This window comes from Triticum aestivum, chromosome 1D, assembly GCF_018294505.1.
Source record: "Triticum aestivum cultivar Chinese Spring chromosome 1D, IWGSC CS RefSeq v2.1, whole genome shotgun sequence".
Taxonomy (NCBI): Eukaryota; Viridiplantae; Streptophyta; class Magnoliopsida; order Poales; family Poaceae; genus Triticum; species Triticum aestivum.
Window position 1 is genome coordinate 346,269,449 of NC_057796.1, and position 13,895 is coordinate 346,283,343.

The window sequence follows — 13,895 nt, forward strand, 5'->3', positions numbered from 1 at the left end:
AATCAATGCCAAGGCTGCCGTGCTGCCACCGCCGGTCAGCCTTGCCATTGATTCCTCACGGGCGGCGCGTCACGGGGCGGCGCGGCGACACCTCTCCTCCCGCCACGCATACACACGGGCGCGGCTATATAAGCCGGTGGCCTCCCTCACCTCTGGCCACACCAGCCCTAGCCGCCAAGCTCTACCTCTCCCGTGCGCCGCCGTCGAGCCCTCCCTCTCCGTGCGCCTCCTCCGAGCCTCCCTCACTCCGACAGCCCCCCGACGATGGCCGAACATTTCCCCGGCGACGAGGCGACGACCAACGGCTTCGGCCGCCGATTGCTCCGCGAACAAGAGTCGTGGCTCCTGTTCGAGGCCAACATCCCGGCGCCGCCGGACATGCGCGCCAGGCCGTCGGGGTGGAGGCTCAGCAACGGGGGAGTGCCCGTTCCCCCGTTGCCCGACGATGTGGCGCGCGCCCCCTACTTCGCTGCCGAGGTAGAGCTCGTGTGCCCTCCCCCAGTACGCCGCCGACAACCACGCGGCGTGGGCGGCGTACTTCGAGCGCCATCAGGAGCAGAGGCTGGCGTCCACCAACGGGGCGCCGGTGGTGGGCGGCATGAAGAACAGCGAGGGGCGCCGCGTGTGGTGGGGCGTCCCCGGCCGCACGCTCGAGGGCGTGCTGACGCACCTTGAGGGCGGCAACAACCCGCCGCTGGCGTACCCTCCCCAGGCGGCCGCCCCAGCCCACCGCCGACGCGCCGGGCAATGGATGCCCAGGAGGTTCGGCCCCTCCTCACGGTCTTCTTCCCACTCCTCCGGCTCTCCGGCGCTGCTCGGCGTCAAGGCCGAGCCCGCGGCGGAGACGCCGCTCGGCCGGCGCACTCGCAGCGCCGCCATCGTCATCAACGAGGGCGGCCGGCGCGCCTCCTCGTCGGCCCCTCCGCGCTTCGTCAAGCCAAAGACGGAGCCGGAGTTCGCGCCGGTGAAAACGGAGCCGGGTCTCCCCGCCGTGAAGACGGAACACGGCGACGTGGAGCTCGACGACGAGGTGGCCCTGGAATGGGCGCGCAAGGACTCCCTGAAGATGGAGAGGGAGCGCCAGTGCGCCGCCCTGCGGCGCTTCGAGCAGCGCCGCCAGGGCCGCGACGAAGGAGGAGTCGTCGTCATCGACGACAGCAACGACGACGACGCGCCGCTGCCGCCACCAGTCCGCCATGGCGACGCCGGGCAGGGGTCCACCAGGGACGGTCGCGTCAAGGAGGAGAAGGCCGACGACGACGGCGGCGGTGAGGATGGTGGCGACGGCGGCGACTACTCCGCGTTCGGCGAGTTCTTTTTTGAGATATATTTGCTATGTAAGCCGCGAACATCTCTAAAATATGCCAAAGTTTGCCGAAATTTAGACGTGTTTAGCCGAACTTCGTCAAACGTTTTCGCGTCTGGGGGCGGCCCTGGGGCCGGCGGCTGGGGACCAACTCACCCCAGGCCGTTTTTTTTTTTGCACCGGCTCACCCCCGAGGCGGCGATTTTAGGCGCCCCTGGAGGGCCAACGGCTGGAGATGCACAGCAAGGCACTGGATCTCATTCCCCCATTCTCCCCCCACCCCCCACCCCACCTGTTTGACGCACCGACGAAGCGGCCATGATCCAGCTGCTGTTCACGCTGTTGGCCGCCGAGGCAGCGCTGGTGCTCGTGCTGCTCTTCCGCACGCCCGCTCGACGCCTCGCGCTGCTTGCCGTGGACTGCAGCAAGCGCGGCCGCGGGCCCGTAATGGCCAGGACCGTCGCGGCCACCATGTTCGTCGTGCTCGGCTCCAGCGGGTACAGCATCGCCAAGATCCGGCGCCGCGAAGGCGAGTTCGCCCAGCTCACACCCACAGACCAGGTGCTCGCCAGCCGCCACCTCCTCGAGGCCTCGCTCATGGGTATGCCCTTTCTTCTCCTCGTTTGCTCATTGGAACCATCAGTTTGGAATCCCTCATACCTCCTTTCATATATCTACATGGATTGGTAAATTAGGGGACGAAATAGTGCCCCAATGGATTATGGATGGCTTTAGTTGCCTTACATATGTATGGTCACTGTTCTCCAAGAACGTTACATGATCTCTTTGAGGTAGTGAAGAAATTTATGTGCAGATAGAATCTTATAGGAGAGTTGCACACGCGAATTTAGGATTCTAATAACAGACACACATATATGCGTTGAAGCGAGGGATGTGACAATAAAAGAATGTGAAAAATGAATTGTCAAGAGAATGACAATCGAAGATTATTAGAATTTTTATTTGGCATAATTTTGTGTTAGAGATATTGATAACATGTTATGAGTTATACTTGTGTTACCAAATTCTGTCGTAATAAACTGTTGTTCCCATTGAACCATGTTGGAATTTATCGAAACAGTTCTTCAAATGATGCATGTTCCTTTTTCCATGGAGCACAAGCCATGGCCAAACAGTTGGTCACATGCTTGTAAATGCCCCAAAGGCTCCTTTTTATTAGGTAGATTTGAATATCTTGGGCTTGACTGGACGATTTGAATGTTACATGACATGTCGATGAACTTTGATCAAAACGTATTATATATGTTCAGAATTTGAACGTTTATGCGTCATTCTAGTTTCTATTATAAGATTTTCCTATCAAGGTTTAGGATAGAATCAAAATCCTTCTAGTTTAATGTCTGGTAATATACGAAGTGGCTTCTCCTATTAATATATTTATGATCAGTGACCATTTTCTTGGAAGTTACTTTTTCTGGTTAGCAAGCTTGTTCATCACAGCATTGTTCCTAGAAATTTCATGTTGCAAAGTCAAAGTAATCGACAACCATTGATTCATCATGATTCTACTCGTGTGCACTAGAGAGAAGCACATATCCCCCCCCCCCCTCCAATTTCCCCCTTAACTTAACTTGTCATAGGGTTCATTTTGCAACCCTCAACTTCGGTTTCATAATACAACCTGAAATGGACTGACTTGTTTTAACTCCAGTTTTGTAAACCACATCATTGTTTTTTTTTCTCCTATTAGCCACGTAGGATCTCCCCTGAAAATCTCTTGTGCCCATTCTTCATACATCGGAGAGAACACTTGCGCCACCGCCGACGAGGTTTTCTGCTGCTTTGGCTTCGAGGAATTGGACTTGGATGGTTCCTGCTCACGGCCATGCGTCTCGTACTGCAGCTCTGCTGGAACAGGTACGGGCCAACGGCACGGGTAAATCGCCTTTCAGCCGTACTTAAGCTGATGTCCTCTGTCCCGGACTGCGATATCATCTATCTGGGGCTGCATCATTGTCAATGCGTCGGTGCAGCATCCGCATCAGCGGTCTGAATATACCACCCATACCTACGACGTCGGCACTGTCCGCTTAGCTCAACTTCCCCGGCGCCGGCGTTGCACAACTGCCCCGCTGTGCCATCGGCCAGCTCCATGGACAGCACGTGGCGTCCGAAGGTGCTACATCGCCATTGACGTGGTAGTAGCAGTAACGCATGGTGGGTGTCCGTCCATGGGTCCCGCCGGCCACTGGCTGCACCGCAGGCGCTGCTAGGTAGGACTTTCGGGACGTCCACCACCACCAGTGGACAGGCTGCAGAGCGGCGACGTGGACCTGCACGCCGTTTCAGCCAGCAGGTTGTTGCCGGGACAGTCGTCTTTGTCGATGCGACACACAACTCGGGGTCAACGCCACTGCCGGAGGATCGTCGACATGGCTAGAGAAGGGCTGGCCCTGGCTGCTAACTAACTAAAACTAGTATTACATACTGATCAGTGTGTACGCACGCCGTACGCGCGGCAGTGGGCTAAGTTCTCCTAAGTGGTGGTGCTCTCTCCACTAGACGAATCAAGCGAAGTTGAAAAGGGAACAGGTGGAGATTTTCTTGGAAGATCTTATGAGATGGCTGATACAACCGGAGTTAATACATCTCGATCCATCTAGGGGTTGTTTTATGAGTTTTCAAAGTTGGAGGGTGAGAATTGAGCCAAAATAGAATTGAGGGTTGTCAAGTGAACCATAAGACAAGTTTAGGGGGAGGGGGGGGGGGGTAATGTGGCCCTCTCTCATAAATTTATTCGAATTCTGAAATGTTATTTTGTTGTTGTCGCATAATGCAACCACTTATCCACATAATAAAAGTGGAACAAATAGTCCGGGACATTTTTGCTCGGAGACGTAGTGATATGAGTAGTATTGACGCCACATATCTCTATAAATAGTTGTTTTTCCATCTGTGAATAAGTTGCTTTCCATTTCAACATTTCCACCTGACACCTAGCATGCAATAAAATTATGGGTTTAATACTTCCAAACAATTATTCAAGTTATATTCATCATGCTGAAGTCAAACGTAGCCTTCTCAGAATGAGCTGTATATCTTCTGTATGGTGAATAGTGTTTCAGAAATATTTGTTGAACAGTGTCTCAAAATTGATCTTTCAGTTCGACTGAATCTTGCTGTGTTTGTTGTTTTCCAGGATACTCTCTGTTCCTTGGGCTAATTATTGATCGACTGCATCACTATATCAGGCAATTACGGGCGATGAAGAAAAACATGGAGGCTGTGACAAAGCAGAGCAGGGTCTTGGAAGAAACAAAACTCGGAGACTCTGAGGAAATTCAAGGATATCAGAAAAAGATTGACAGTTTGAATGAGCAGGTGCAAGTACTCAAACACCAGTCAGAATCTCAAACACAGGAGCTAAAAACTGCTGAAATGAATAATTTGGCTTTACAGAAACAATCTGAAGGTTTGCTTACTGAGTATGAGCGTCTAATTGCGGAGAATGAGGAATTGAGGAATAAGCTGCAAACAATGGAACTCCGCTTCTCCCGTTCTGACAGCAAGAAAAATACATAGTGACGTGTACGTTTTACCTGTTGAACCTCGGCTACTGTAAATTTTTGTCCTATAATATTATTTTGTGCATACTTATAGACGTACTCTCATCGTCAGATCCAAAGAACATAACTATATCTGTTGGGCGTATTGTTTTGAGTCGAAACGGGTTGTTAATCATGTAATCCTAGTCATTTACTCGATGAGCAGAAAATGTACCATATACGAATGTCTTTTTTGATATTTGCTGCCAGTCCATCAACAGATTGCCTCTTCATTTATCTGTCACTGTATCACTTTTAAGTTCTGCTGGCATATGAACACACGTCACCGTGTTGCCTGCGCAAGACATGCTTGTGAGGTCTATTGAAGATCCAAAACCCTCCAGACTGATCTGTATGAGCCCTAAAAGAGTCTTGCTTGTGAGGTCTATTTAAGATCCAAAACCCTCCAGACTGATCTGTATGAGCCCTAAAAGGAAAAAAAAAACGATATGTGATATAATCTTTTGAAAACACTAACGCCCACACGTGTGGGCATTAACCAACTCACCCACACGCCTCCATCGCCGTTCAGCAATTTCTGCACGAATCTTGGCACGTTTTGGGTGATTTTGTGTGCCACGTAGGACAACTCGCGTGTGTGGTGTGTGCCAGAGTTCGCCCACACGCCTTTCCTCTCCGCGGTCAACGGTTGCCACTCGGGGGCGTGTGGTGGAACTGCTTGGCGTCCGCACGCCACGCCCGACTGCGGTTGCCGTCAACCACGTCTCGCACTTAGCCCCCCCTCCTATCGCGGTTCCATTTACTCGCTTCACTCCATTACTCACCCAACCCATCCCGCAGTTCATTCGATTGGAAGAGAAGCCGAGAGGAGAAGGCGGCGGCGGAGGCGAAATAGTTGACGACATTCGCGGCCGTCGGTGGGACTCGCCGGACCGGAGCGTCGTCGCCGGAGCGCCTGCAGATTGAAGGTAATGCTCCTCCCCACGCCCACATTCCTTGCTTGCATTCCCCCCTCTCCTCCGTGGTCAATGTTCCGCTCGAGATTCATCGAGATTCCGGCGGATTTGCGGTGCTCCGGCGTTCCCGTCGGCGGCGGAGTCTCGTGCTTGCCGTTTTGGGTGGCATTGCGCAGTTTCGTCGCCGCCGCGGTGGCAGTCATGCCGGTGTGGCTCGGCCTGTCCGCAGCCACATCCTGGTTCTGCCTTGCGATTGAGCCGACGTTTTTCTAGTTGTTAATTATGTATTTGCCTCGAAATGCTATTTGCGATCAGTGGGGGAAGTTTTTCGTTGTTGAATTTCAGGTTATGATAGTTGCTAATGAACCCTAGATCTAGGTAGTTGTATTTTTCAAAGTGTAGTATAAAATAGCCATGGCAGTTTTCAGCAACTATCTGCAATGGATGGCAACTAATTTCCTGATCAACTGTGTCAGTTGCCACAAATACGCTTTCCATGTGGCAACTTTTTTTGTGAACACACTATGGCTGTTGCCATGCTGTAGGCAGGATAATGTGGCAGCTTCACTGTACTATAGACTCAATTTGTGTTTTGCCATGCTGACTAGTGATATCTGAACATAATTGGCTGTATTACACGGCAACTCATTTTTAATATGAGGCCAGTGTGTGAATTGCCACATTACATGTTGTTTACTGGATGTTTTCAGCACTTTTTTGATTTGTCTTACATTTTAACATGGCAACTTCAACCTAGTACATTGCCTTTGAACATATGGCAACTCGGTTTTATAATGAGGACAGTGTGTGAGTTGCCACATTATATGTTTGTGCAGTGGAAGATGTGTGCCTTTCTTTTTGTACTGTCTTGTGCTACCATGGCAACTTGAACATTTTGTGTAAGTGCCTTATGATCTGTACATTTTTCAAATGAGGCCAATGTGTTTAGTTGCCACTTTTCTTGTTGGACAATCATAGGGGGGTGTGGGTGTTCCTATGATATTGCCTACTCTTTTTTGCCACTTTCAATTGAGCCCATGTGGCAAGTACATTCTGTTAGGTGGCAACTGCTTCCTTCGTAAGTTCATTTCACCCTGACATTTTGATTTGTTCTTACCCAGCACAATGGCTCGCAGCGACCATCAAGACGACGACGATGATTTCATGGAGTTACCGCAACAGAATCGCGCAACTGGACGTACAAAAGATGGCGATGAGGTAACTTTCCACCCCCCATATGCTTTTGATTGTCACATTGAGTTTGCAATCGTCTGGTAGGAACTAAATTTTCATGGTACTGAAACATGGCAACAAATGAACATTTGGCTGTTTTGTAGAAGAAGAAACGTTATCGCAATAGGGCTTCACAGGAACGCCTGACTATATTGACCGATGGATTTACCGACGAGTAGAAGGGAGTTGCTGCTGAGATGGGTATGCAGGCTCTGATGGATGTTCGGTGCAAGAACCTAGTGAACCCTGTATGCGACTGGCTCGGTGAGATTTACGACACCGCCTCCAGGGAATTTGTGATTCCGGGACATGGAAGACTCCCGTTGGACGAGGAATCTGTGTTCTGCACTTTGGGTGTGCCCCGTGGAGAACTCAAAGTCCCGTACGAGGTCAATAATAAGATTGAGGAAATGTTGTTTGCTCGTTTGTTTCCTAGGACGACATCCATGCCGAACACGACTGTGCTGGCAAATTCACTGGAGAGCATGAAAACCCATGGCGAGGTTTTTAAGATGAAGCTACTCATGTACCTGATCTCAGCTGTATTCGCGCCTACCACGTCTCTTCGCCCAAGCAACAAATGCTTCCCCATCCTGGTTAATGACCTATCTCTACTCCTTTATTCCTTCAATCTTTTGACTCCGATGTCATTTGTAAGCTAGTAGCTGCCAGTTTTTTTGATGTTTTTTCATTTGATTTCTGATGCGGCAACTTCTTGTCCTGAAATATGTGTCGTGCAGGCGAAGCTGAAAGATGTGAAGAACATGAATTGGTGTAAGTTCATCGCGGACTTCCTGCATGATGCATTCTCAAACAAGATGTACCAGAAGGGTTGTCGACTCCATTTAATGGTATTTTTTCCCTACTCCTTTGAAAACACTCTTACCACGTTGAATGTTTTCCCAAATGAACATGTCAGCTGTTGATAAGTGTGAACCGTACAAGATCATGCATGGTAACCCATTTTGTTTTCATTTGTTTTATATGATTTTTGTTTACGTGTGAAGGCGACTTCTGTATGATCCATGGCATCTGTGGTTGCTGCCTACAAGGAAATATCATTTGTCAACAACATACAAAAATAAATAAATTCATTTCATACATCCACTCTCTGTTTTATACACTATGCATGGCAACCATGATGTTGACCTTGTGGCAACTATCATCTATGGCAAATGTCATCACATCATGATGGCAACTAACACAGATATATGGCAAATCTTTTCCCTTACATTCCCCTTCAACTTGATGACTGAAGTATTCTCCATTAGCTTCTTTTTCAACATAGCATGATGGCAACTAACATTTTTTTCTTTTAAATTGTGTACACCAGCTCATGTACGTCGATCGTCTTGATCTGTCCACCGTCGACTTTACTGGGATAGGAGGCCCGCCGCCTCCACATAAGTTTGCTGTCTCTGCGTGGACGTACGATGCTGTCAAGGTTGTGCTTGCCGCAGACAAGATAACTGATAAGAAATATGGGAAACTGCAGGTTAGTTCTGCCTCCTTTCTTGCATGGCATTCTTCAATTTTGATGTTGCATAACATATAAAAAATCCCCATACGGCAACCATATGCGACTAACAAGAGATGAATACCTTGTTAGCCATGGCTGTCTGCGCATGGGACCCATGTCTGACGCCACACGGCAACTCCGCCATCCGTGTTGAAACTTCTACTTTCTCCCTCTCTTTTTTGCAATACATGAATTGTTAGTCACTGTTCCTTATTTTCTCTCTTACATTCTAGTTTGTTTTTGATGTTTTCCAGCTGATGGCCAAGCATGCTATAGACTACAGCGTGTTTGGTGGGCCTCAAAACTTTGGAAAGTGGATGGACGTGCACTCAGCTTCGTCTTGTCCTCCTGAGGTAATCAAGGATTTTTATTTTGTTTTTTTCAAATTGTTTTTCTCTTTTTTTTGATATATATCTATGTTTGTTTTTTGGTTTATTTGATCTTGCACGTGACTCTAACACGGTTGGTTACTGTTGCTTCTTGTTTCTGCACAGGCGAGGGCACCTGTTGAGCATCTAATTGGGCAGTTTGCTTCCGGAATGACCGGCTTGCTCGGGAAGTTGGTTGAGGGTTGGACGTCCCTTAATGGCTCTGACAGCGACGCGGTTGCGAGGCAGTTCACTCCATTTGTTGCAGAACGGACACATCGGCCAACTGGTTGCCGTGGCCGATACGACTACAACAGCTCCTAGGAGCTTCCTGACACGCAAGATGAACTAGATGGAGATGCTGCCCTCGATAAGGACGATGATGATGACATGGAGAACGTGCAACATGACACTGACGATGATGAACATGTTGAAGTTCGTGCAGGTGGCAAGAAGGGCAAGGCTGCATCAGATGTCCCCCCACCGGAGAAAGTCAAAGAACAGACAGCTGCGAGAGACAAGGGGGTGTCGCCCTCAAAGAGGGGCAGGGCTCCAGAGGATGTTGGGCAGGGCTCTCCTGGCAAGAGGCCTAGGACCGATCCCTTAGCTGCTAGGAGGAGGTTCGACATCTATTTTTAGTGTCTTGTTTGTCTCTCCTTTTGAACAGACCGACCATTTTTTCCATTTTGTTTTGCTAAGCGTGGCAATGATTTTCGTGTCTGACATTTGGTACCTTTTTTTGCCATTTTCTTATACGTGCAGTGAGGCGACAGCTGGTGGACGAGCAGTTATGAAGAAACAAGCACCAACGCCAACCCGTGTTTCTGCTCGATTGAACAAGGGTGCCCCCATTGCTGGTGACACCCCTTCCACTAGGTCATCTCCTCGTACGTCGACGTCCAACACCGGGGATCCTGTCGTGTTGGTAGACTTGAGGAAGACAGTCAAGAAGTAGGTTATCCCTGTTCTTTTCATTGTCATAGTGCTATTTTTTGCTTTTCAATGCAGCTGTCCAGCTTGCCACATGGGCTACTGCCATCAGCCCCACCTGGCAACTGTTGTTTTCCCATGATCTCTTTTTTCTACTGCATGGCAACCCCTACATGTCCTGCATGGCAACTGCTAACTAGGCCACATGGCAATTCTTATTCAACCTATATGGCAACTACCAACTTTCCACTAGCTTCCACCCCCCTACTTTGTATTTGTGTGCTCATCCATACCTAGTTCTGAAATGGCAGCTCCGGCACATCACACATTTTTTCATTCTTTAAGATGGCTACCATGGCAACTATTTTTGTTTAATTTTTAACACTATTCATGTGCTTTTTTGCAGGGTGAAGAAGACTACCACACGTGTGACAAAGCAGAACCCCAGAGACCCACTCAAACGCATACACTCAAAGTGTCGACAGGTGGCAACTCAGATTCTCATGAGGCGCGAGTCGACAAAGCTGCTGCTGCACCATCCACTGTTCCCACTAGCTCTGATGCAAGCGGCCGACCATCTCCGCCGGTTGCAGATGTGCAGGCTACAACAACAGGCATCCGCACATCTGGGAGTGATGAGTCCGTATCTGCCAGGACTGCTGAGATATTGCCCACTCTGCTGGCAATGAAGGATGCTGCTGTGAGCCATGCCACCCGATCAGCAAGTGTTGAAGTGGACGCCCCCGAGATCAACCTAAGCAAGGAAGATTCCCGCTCATCTGATACGGATTCCAAGCGCGTGGGTGGTAGCACTTCTGCGTCCACGAAAGAAGGGGCTGAGGTGACAGTTCAGACTGATATGCCATCCATAGGTGAGAGTCTTGGCACAACAGCTCTAGCTTCTGGTGGTCCAGAGGTTGCTAAGGCGACCGTTTCGCGAGCTGGTCTTCCACCTAGGCGTCATAGCCCTCGCAAGCAATCAGCAGACATACCCAACGCACCAGCTGTAGCTAGGAGCAGCAGAGATGACTCTGGTTACGTGTCTGCGTCGACACAGTTCCCACCACCTGCCAAAAGCAATGTTATGGAGAAAACAGAAGACCGGAGTACAATTGACCCAGGTGGCAAGCCGGACACGACTGACGGAGGTGAACGTCCGGAGCAGACTGCGTCTTTACCTGCCGTGGAGACCCCCAGCGTAAATCTGCGCACTTCTAAGCTCCCAGTCAACATTGGTGTCCCCTACAGCCCAAACAAGAAGATTGGCAAGAAAGTTGCGGCTGATACCGCTGACAACACGCCCCGCCCTACTGATAAGCCTGATGATTCTGCAGCAGACGAGGCAGAAATGTTTGTAGATCTTTCACCCCTGTAGAGGCAAGTTGTTCATGGTCCGACTAGTAGGCAAGAGAGGCACCCAATAGCCTTTACCCCACCGAGCTTTAGCCTTGGCATCAGCCAAGATCAACCAGTGGTGCACGATCCTATGCCAGTTGCCTTTGCTTTCCGGCAGGCATGGCCCCAATGATGGCGCAGCCAATGGCTGAGGGCAGGAAGGCTGTGAAGTTTGCAGAGCCGATTGTGCAAGGTACATTTTTTCTGCGTTTATCATTTTGTTGTACACATTTTTTAGTCTGAATTTTGTACCAAGCTTTTTTTTGGCTTCTCACTGGATATGGCAAATGTTATCTGATGAACATGGCAACTGGATTTGCTGCACAATGTCACCTACATTCTGTTGCCATGTTGCATTTTCCATTCGGCAAGCACATGGCAACTGGAGTGCATACAACATGGCAACTGCAGTTCAGCCCACATGGCAACTGTAATTGTTGCCACATGGCAACTACAGTTGTTGCCACATGGCAACTACACTGTATTACACCTGGCAACTGTAGTTGCCTCCACATGGCAACTCCCTAATTTTGCACCTACATTTTCACATTCTACACCCTTTCTTTGCACAATTAACTTGTTTTATTTCCCAAATACCCTAACCCACTTTTTTGATCATTGCAGCCACTCTTGAGGAGATTACACCGTCACTTGATGAAGCTTACCGCAGGAGTGAGGAGGCAGCACTGCAGAGGAGGTCCTCACGAGGTCAGGGGCAATCAAGTTCTAGCATGCATACTGAGTCTATCTGAGGATACCATTAGAAGTGCCACCCCTGGTTCTGTGAGGCAGCATAGGGTAGTTCACGCACCACCCACGGATTACTATGAGCCAGAAGTCAAGGCCACAAAGGATCAGAACCAGCTGTACGAAATTGTCAAGCGCTTTGGAAATGCGAGGTCCAACAGCAAGCACATGAAGGAGTTGAAAGCGTAATGACCACACCGCATAACCCCTCATTTGCTTTCCTTTTTTACTTTTCTTCCTTTTTGCTATTCTATAGATGCTCTGTTTTATGACTTATTTTCTTTTTTCTAGTTAGTAGACATGATTCTTTCATGTTATATCATTTTCATACAGCTCATGTTTGGACAGAACCAAGATCATACAATGCGATGCGACGTACGCTGACCTGGGTGATCTTGCCGAGTCTGTGAGGCCACTCGGCAAAATGTCGAAGAATGTAGTTGCATGTGGGATTGACTTCATCAACAGGCATATGGATATGTGTCCCGACAAAACAATCATGCAGTACAGCGTGACCTGCAAAATATGGGACGGTGACTTCCACCACAAAATCCTGAGGAAGCATTTTGCCGCGCATGGTGACTTCAAGCTCACAATGAAGAAATGTGTGAGTATTCCTTCCTTTTTTGCACATTTTTCCTGCCTTGGTATGTTTTGCCAGTAGATATGCTTCACATGTGGGCTACACCATGTTCTGTGACAGTTGTTTCATGTGGCAACAGCTGCCATGTAAAATGAGTTTTTTTTGCTTCTTAATGCAACTTATGTGGCTACTTCAACTAAAATACTGGGCAACTTAGTCCATACATGGATGGCAACTTCTTTTAATTACACACTGCAACTAAACATTTCTATGATGGTGTACTTTTGGACACCTGTTGCTTCTATGTCATTCATGTGCCTTCTAGTGCAGCCAGCGATGTCCTTAGACATCATTTTTCTAACTACATCATTTCTGTTCTTGATGTGAACTCTGCTTTTTTCCTTCATTTATTTTTTACTTGCAGGTCATGTTCCCCATGTTCCAGGAGCTTGCACCACAGGACCCACATGACAAGTGTGTTCACCACTACGCGATTTGCCTTGACCTCAAGAACCAACGATTTGAGGTGCTTGATTCAGTGCGTTCAGAAGCTGATGTAGACCTTACTACGCATGCCGAATACTTCATCAACAACCTCAAAGAGACATGGAACCGTCACTACCAAAACTCAAAGGTCCAGATCAGACATTTTCCAATCGATTACGTTGAGACTATGAAGCAAGGAAACGGGTAATTACTATCTTTTTTCATGTGTCCTCTACACCAATGCTAACCCTCTTTGTCACATCTTCATTGAAGTTTATGATTTCTCTCTGTTTTCTTGAGTTCACCTGATTCTTTTGTTTTATAGGCACGACTGTGGCTTTCACACGTTGGAATACCTTGCTAAGTGGGAAGGTCGACGGGTCCCTGTCGTCACAACTGCAATGGTCGTCGAGCTCCGCAAAATTTACACATGGAACTGGTTGATGAATGAAGATTTCAACACGCGGTCCAACGCACGAGAGTTCATAGAGGAAGCTGTCAAGAAAGCCACCAAGAAGTACAAGTGATCACGTGGTGCTCCACACCGAACGCCTACCTTACATTCTGTTCCCGAGGAATGTAAGGTATTACCTTGTTCTTTTTCAAAACTATGTCCGTGTAATATGCTATGACTGCATCTCCCCGTAGCCTAGTATATAGTGGTGGCGTGTGAGCGACATTTGAATAGTTTGTAATATATGTGTGGATGTGAACCTACTTAGGTGTGACAGCAGATACGTTTATGTGCTTTCAGTATTATTACGCGTTTGTGGGTTGGCAGTACCAGTTTGGTGTTTTGAATGCGTCCTTGATGTCTGAAAACATGACAAATGTAGTTGATCAGT

General features: G+C 48.7%; 1 protein-coding gene across 1 annotated transcript; it reads left to right on the forward strand.

Annotated features, from left to right (window-relative positions):
* The first annotated feature begins 1,575 nt into the window (after positions 1 to 1,575).
* Positions 1,576 to 5,092, forward strand: LOC123181957 (uncharacterized). Its single transcript, XM_044594383.1, has 2 exons — positions 1,576 to 1,907; positions 4,467 to 5,092. The coding sequence occupies exons 1-2, from the start codon at positions 1,625 to 1,627 to the stop codon at positions 4,847 to 4,849; spliced, it is 666 nt and encodes a 221-aa protein (XP_044450318.1). The 5' UTR covers positions 1,576 to 1,624; the 3' UTR covers positions 4,850 to 5,092.
* Positions 5,093 to 13,895: the final 8,803 nt, after the last annotated feature.

Bases quoted from the DNA above. Each gene is read 5' to 3' on its own strand.
- LOC123181957 (XM_044594383.1), top strand. From the start codon at position 1,625: ATGATCCAGCTGCTGTTCACGCTGTTGGCCGCCGAGGCAGCGCTGGTG. The intron at 1,908-4,466 runs GTATGCCCTTTC...GTTGTTTTCCAG, and splicing joins CCTCGAGGCCTCGCTCATGG to GATACTCTCTGTTCCTTGGG.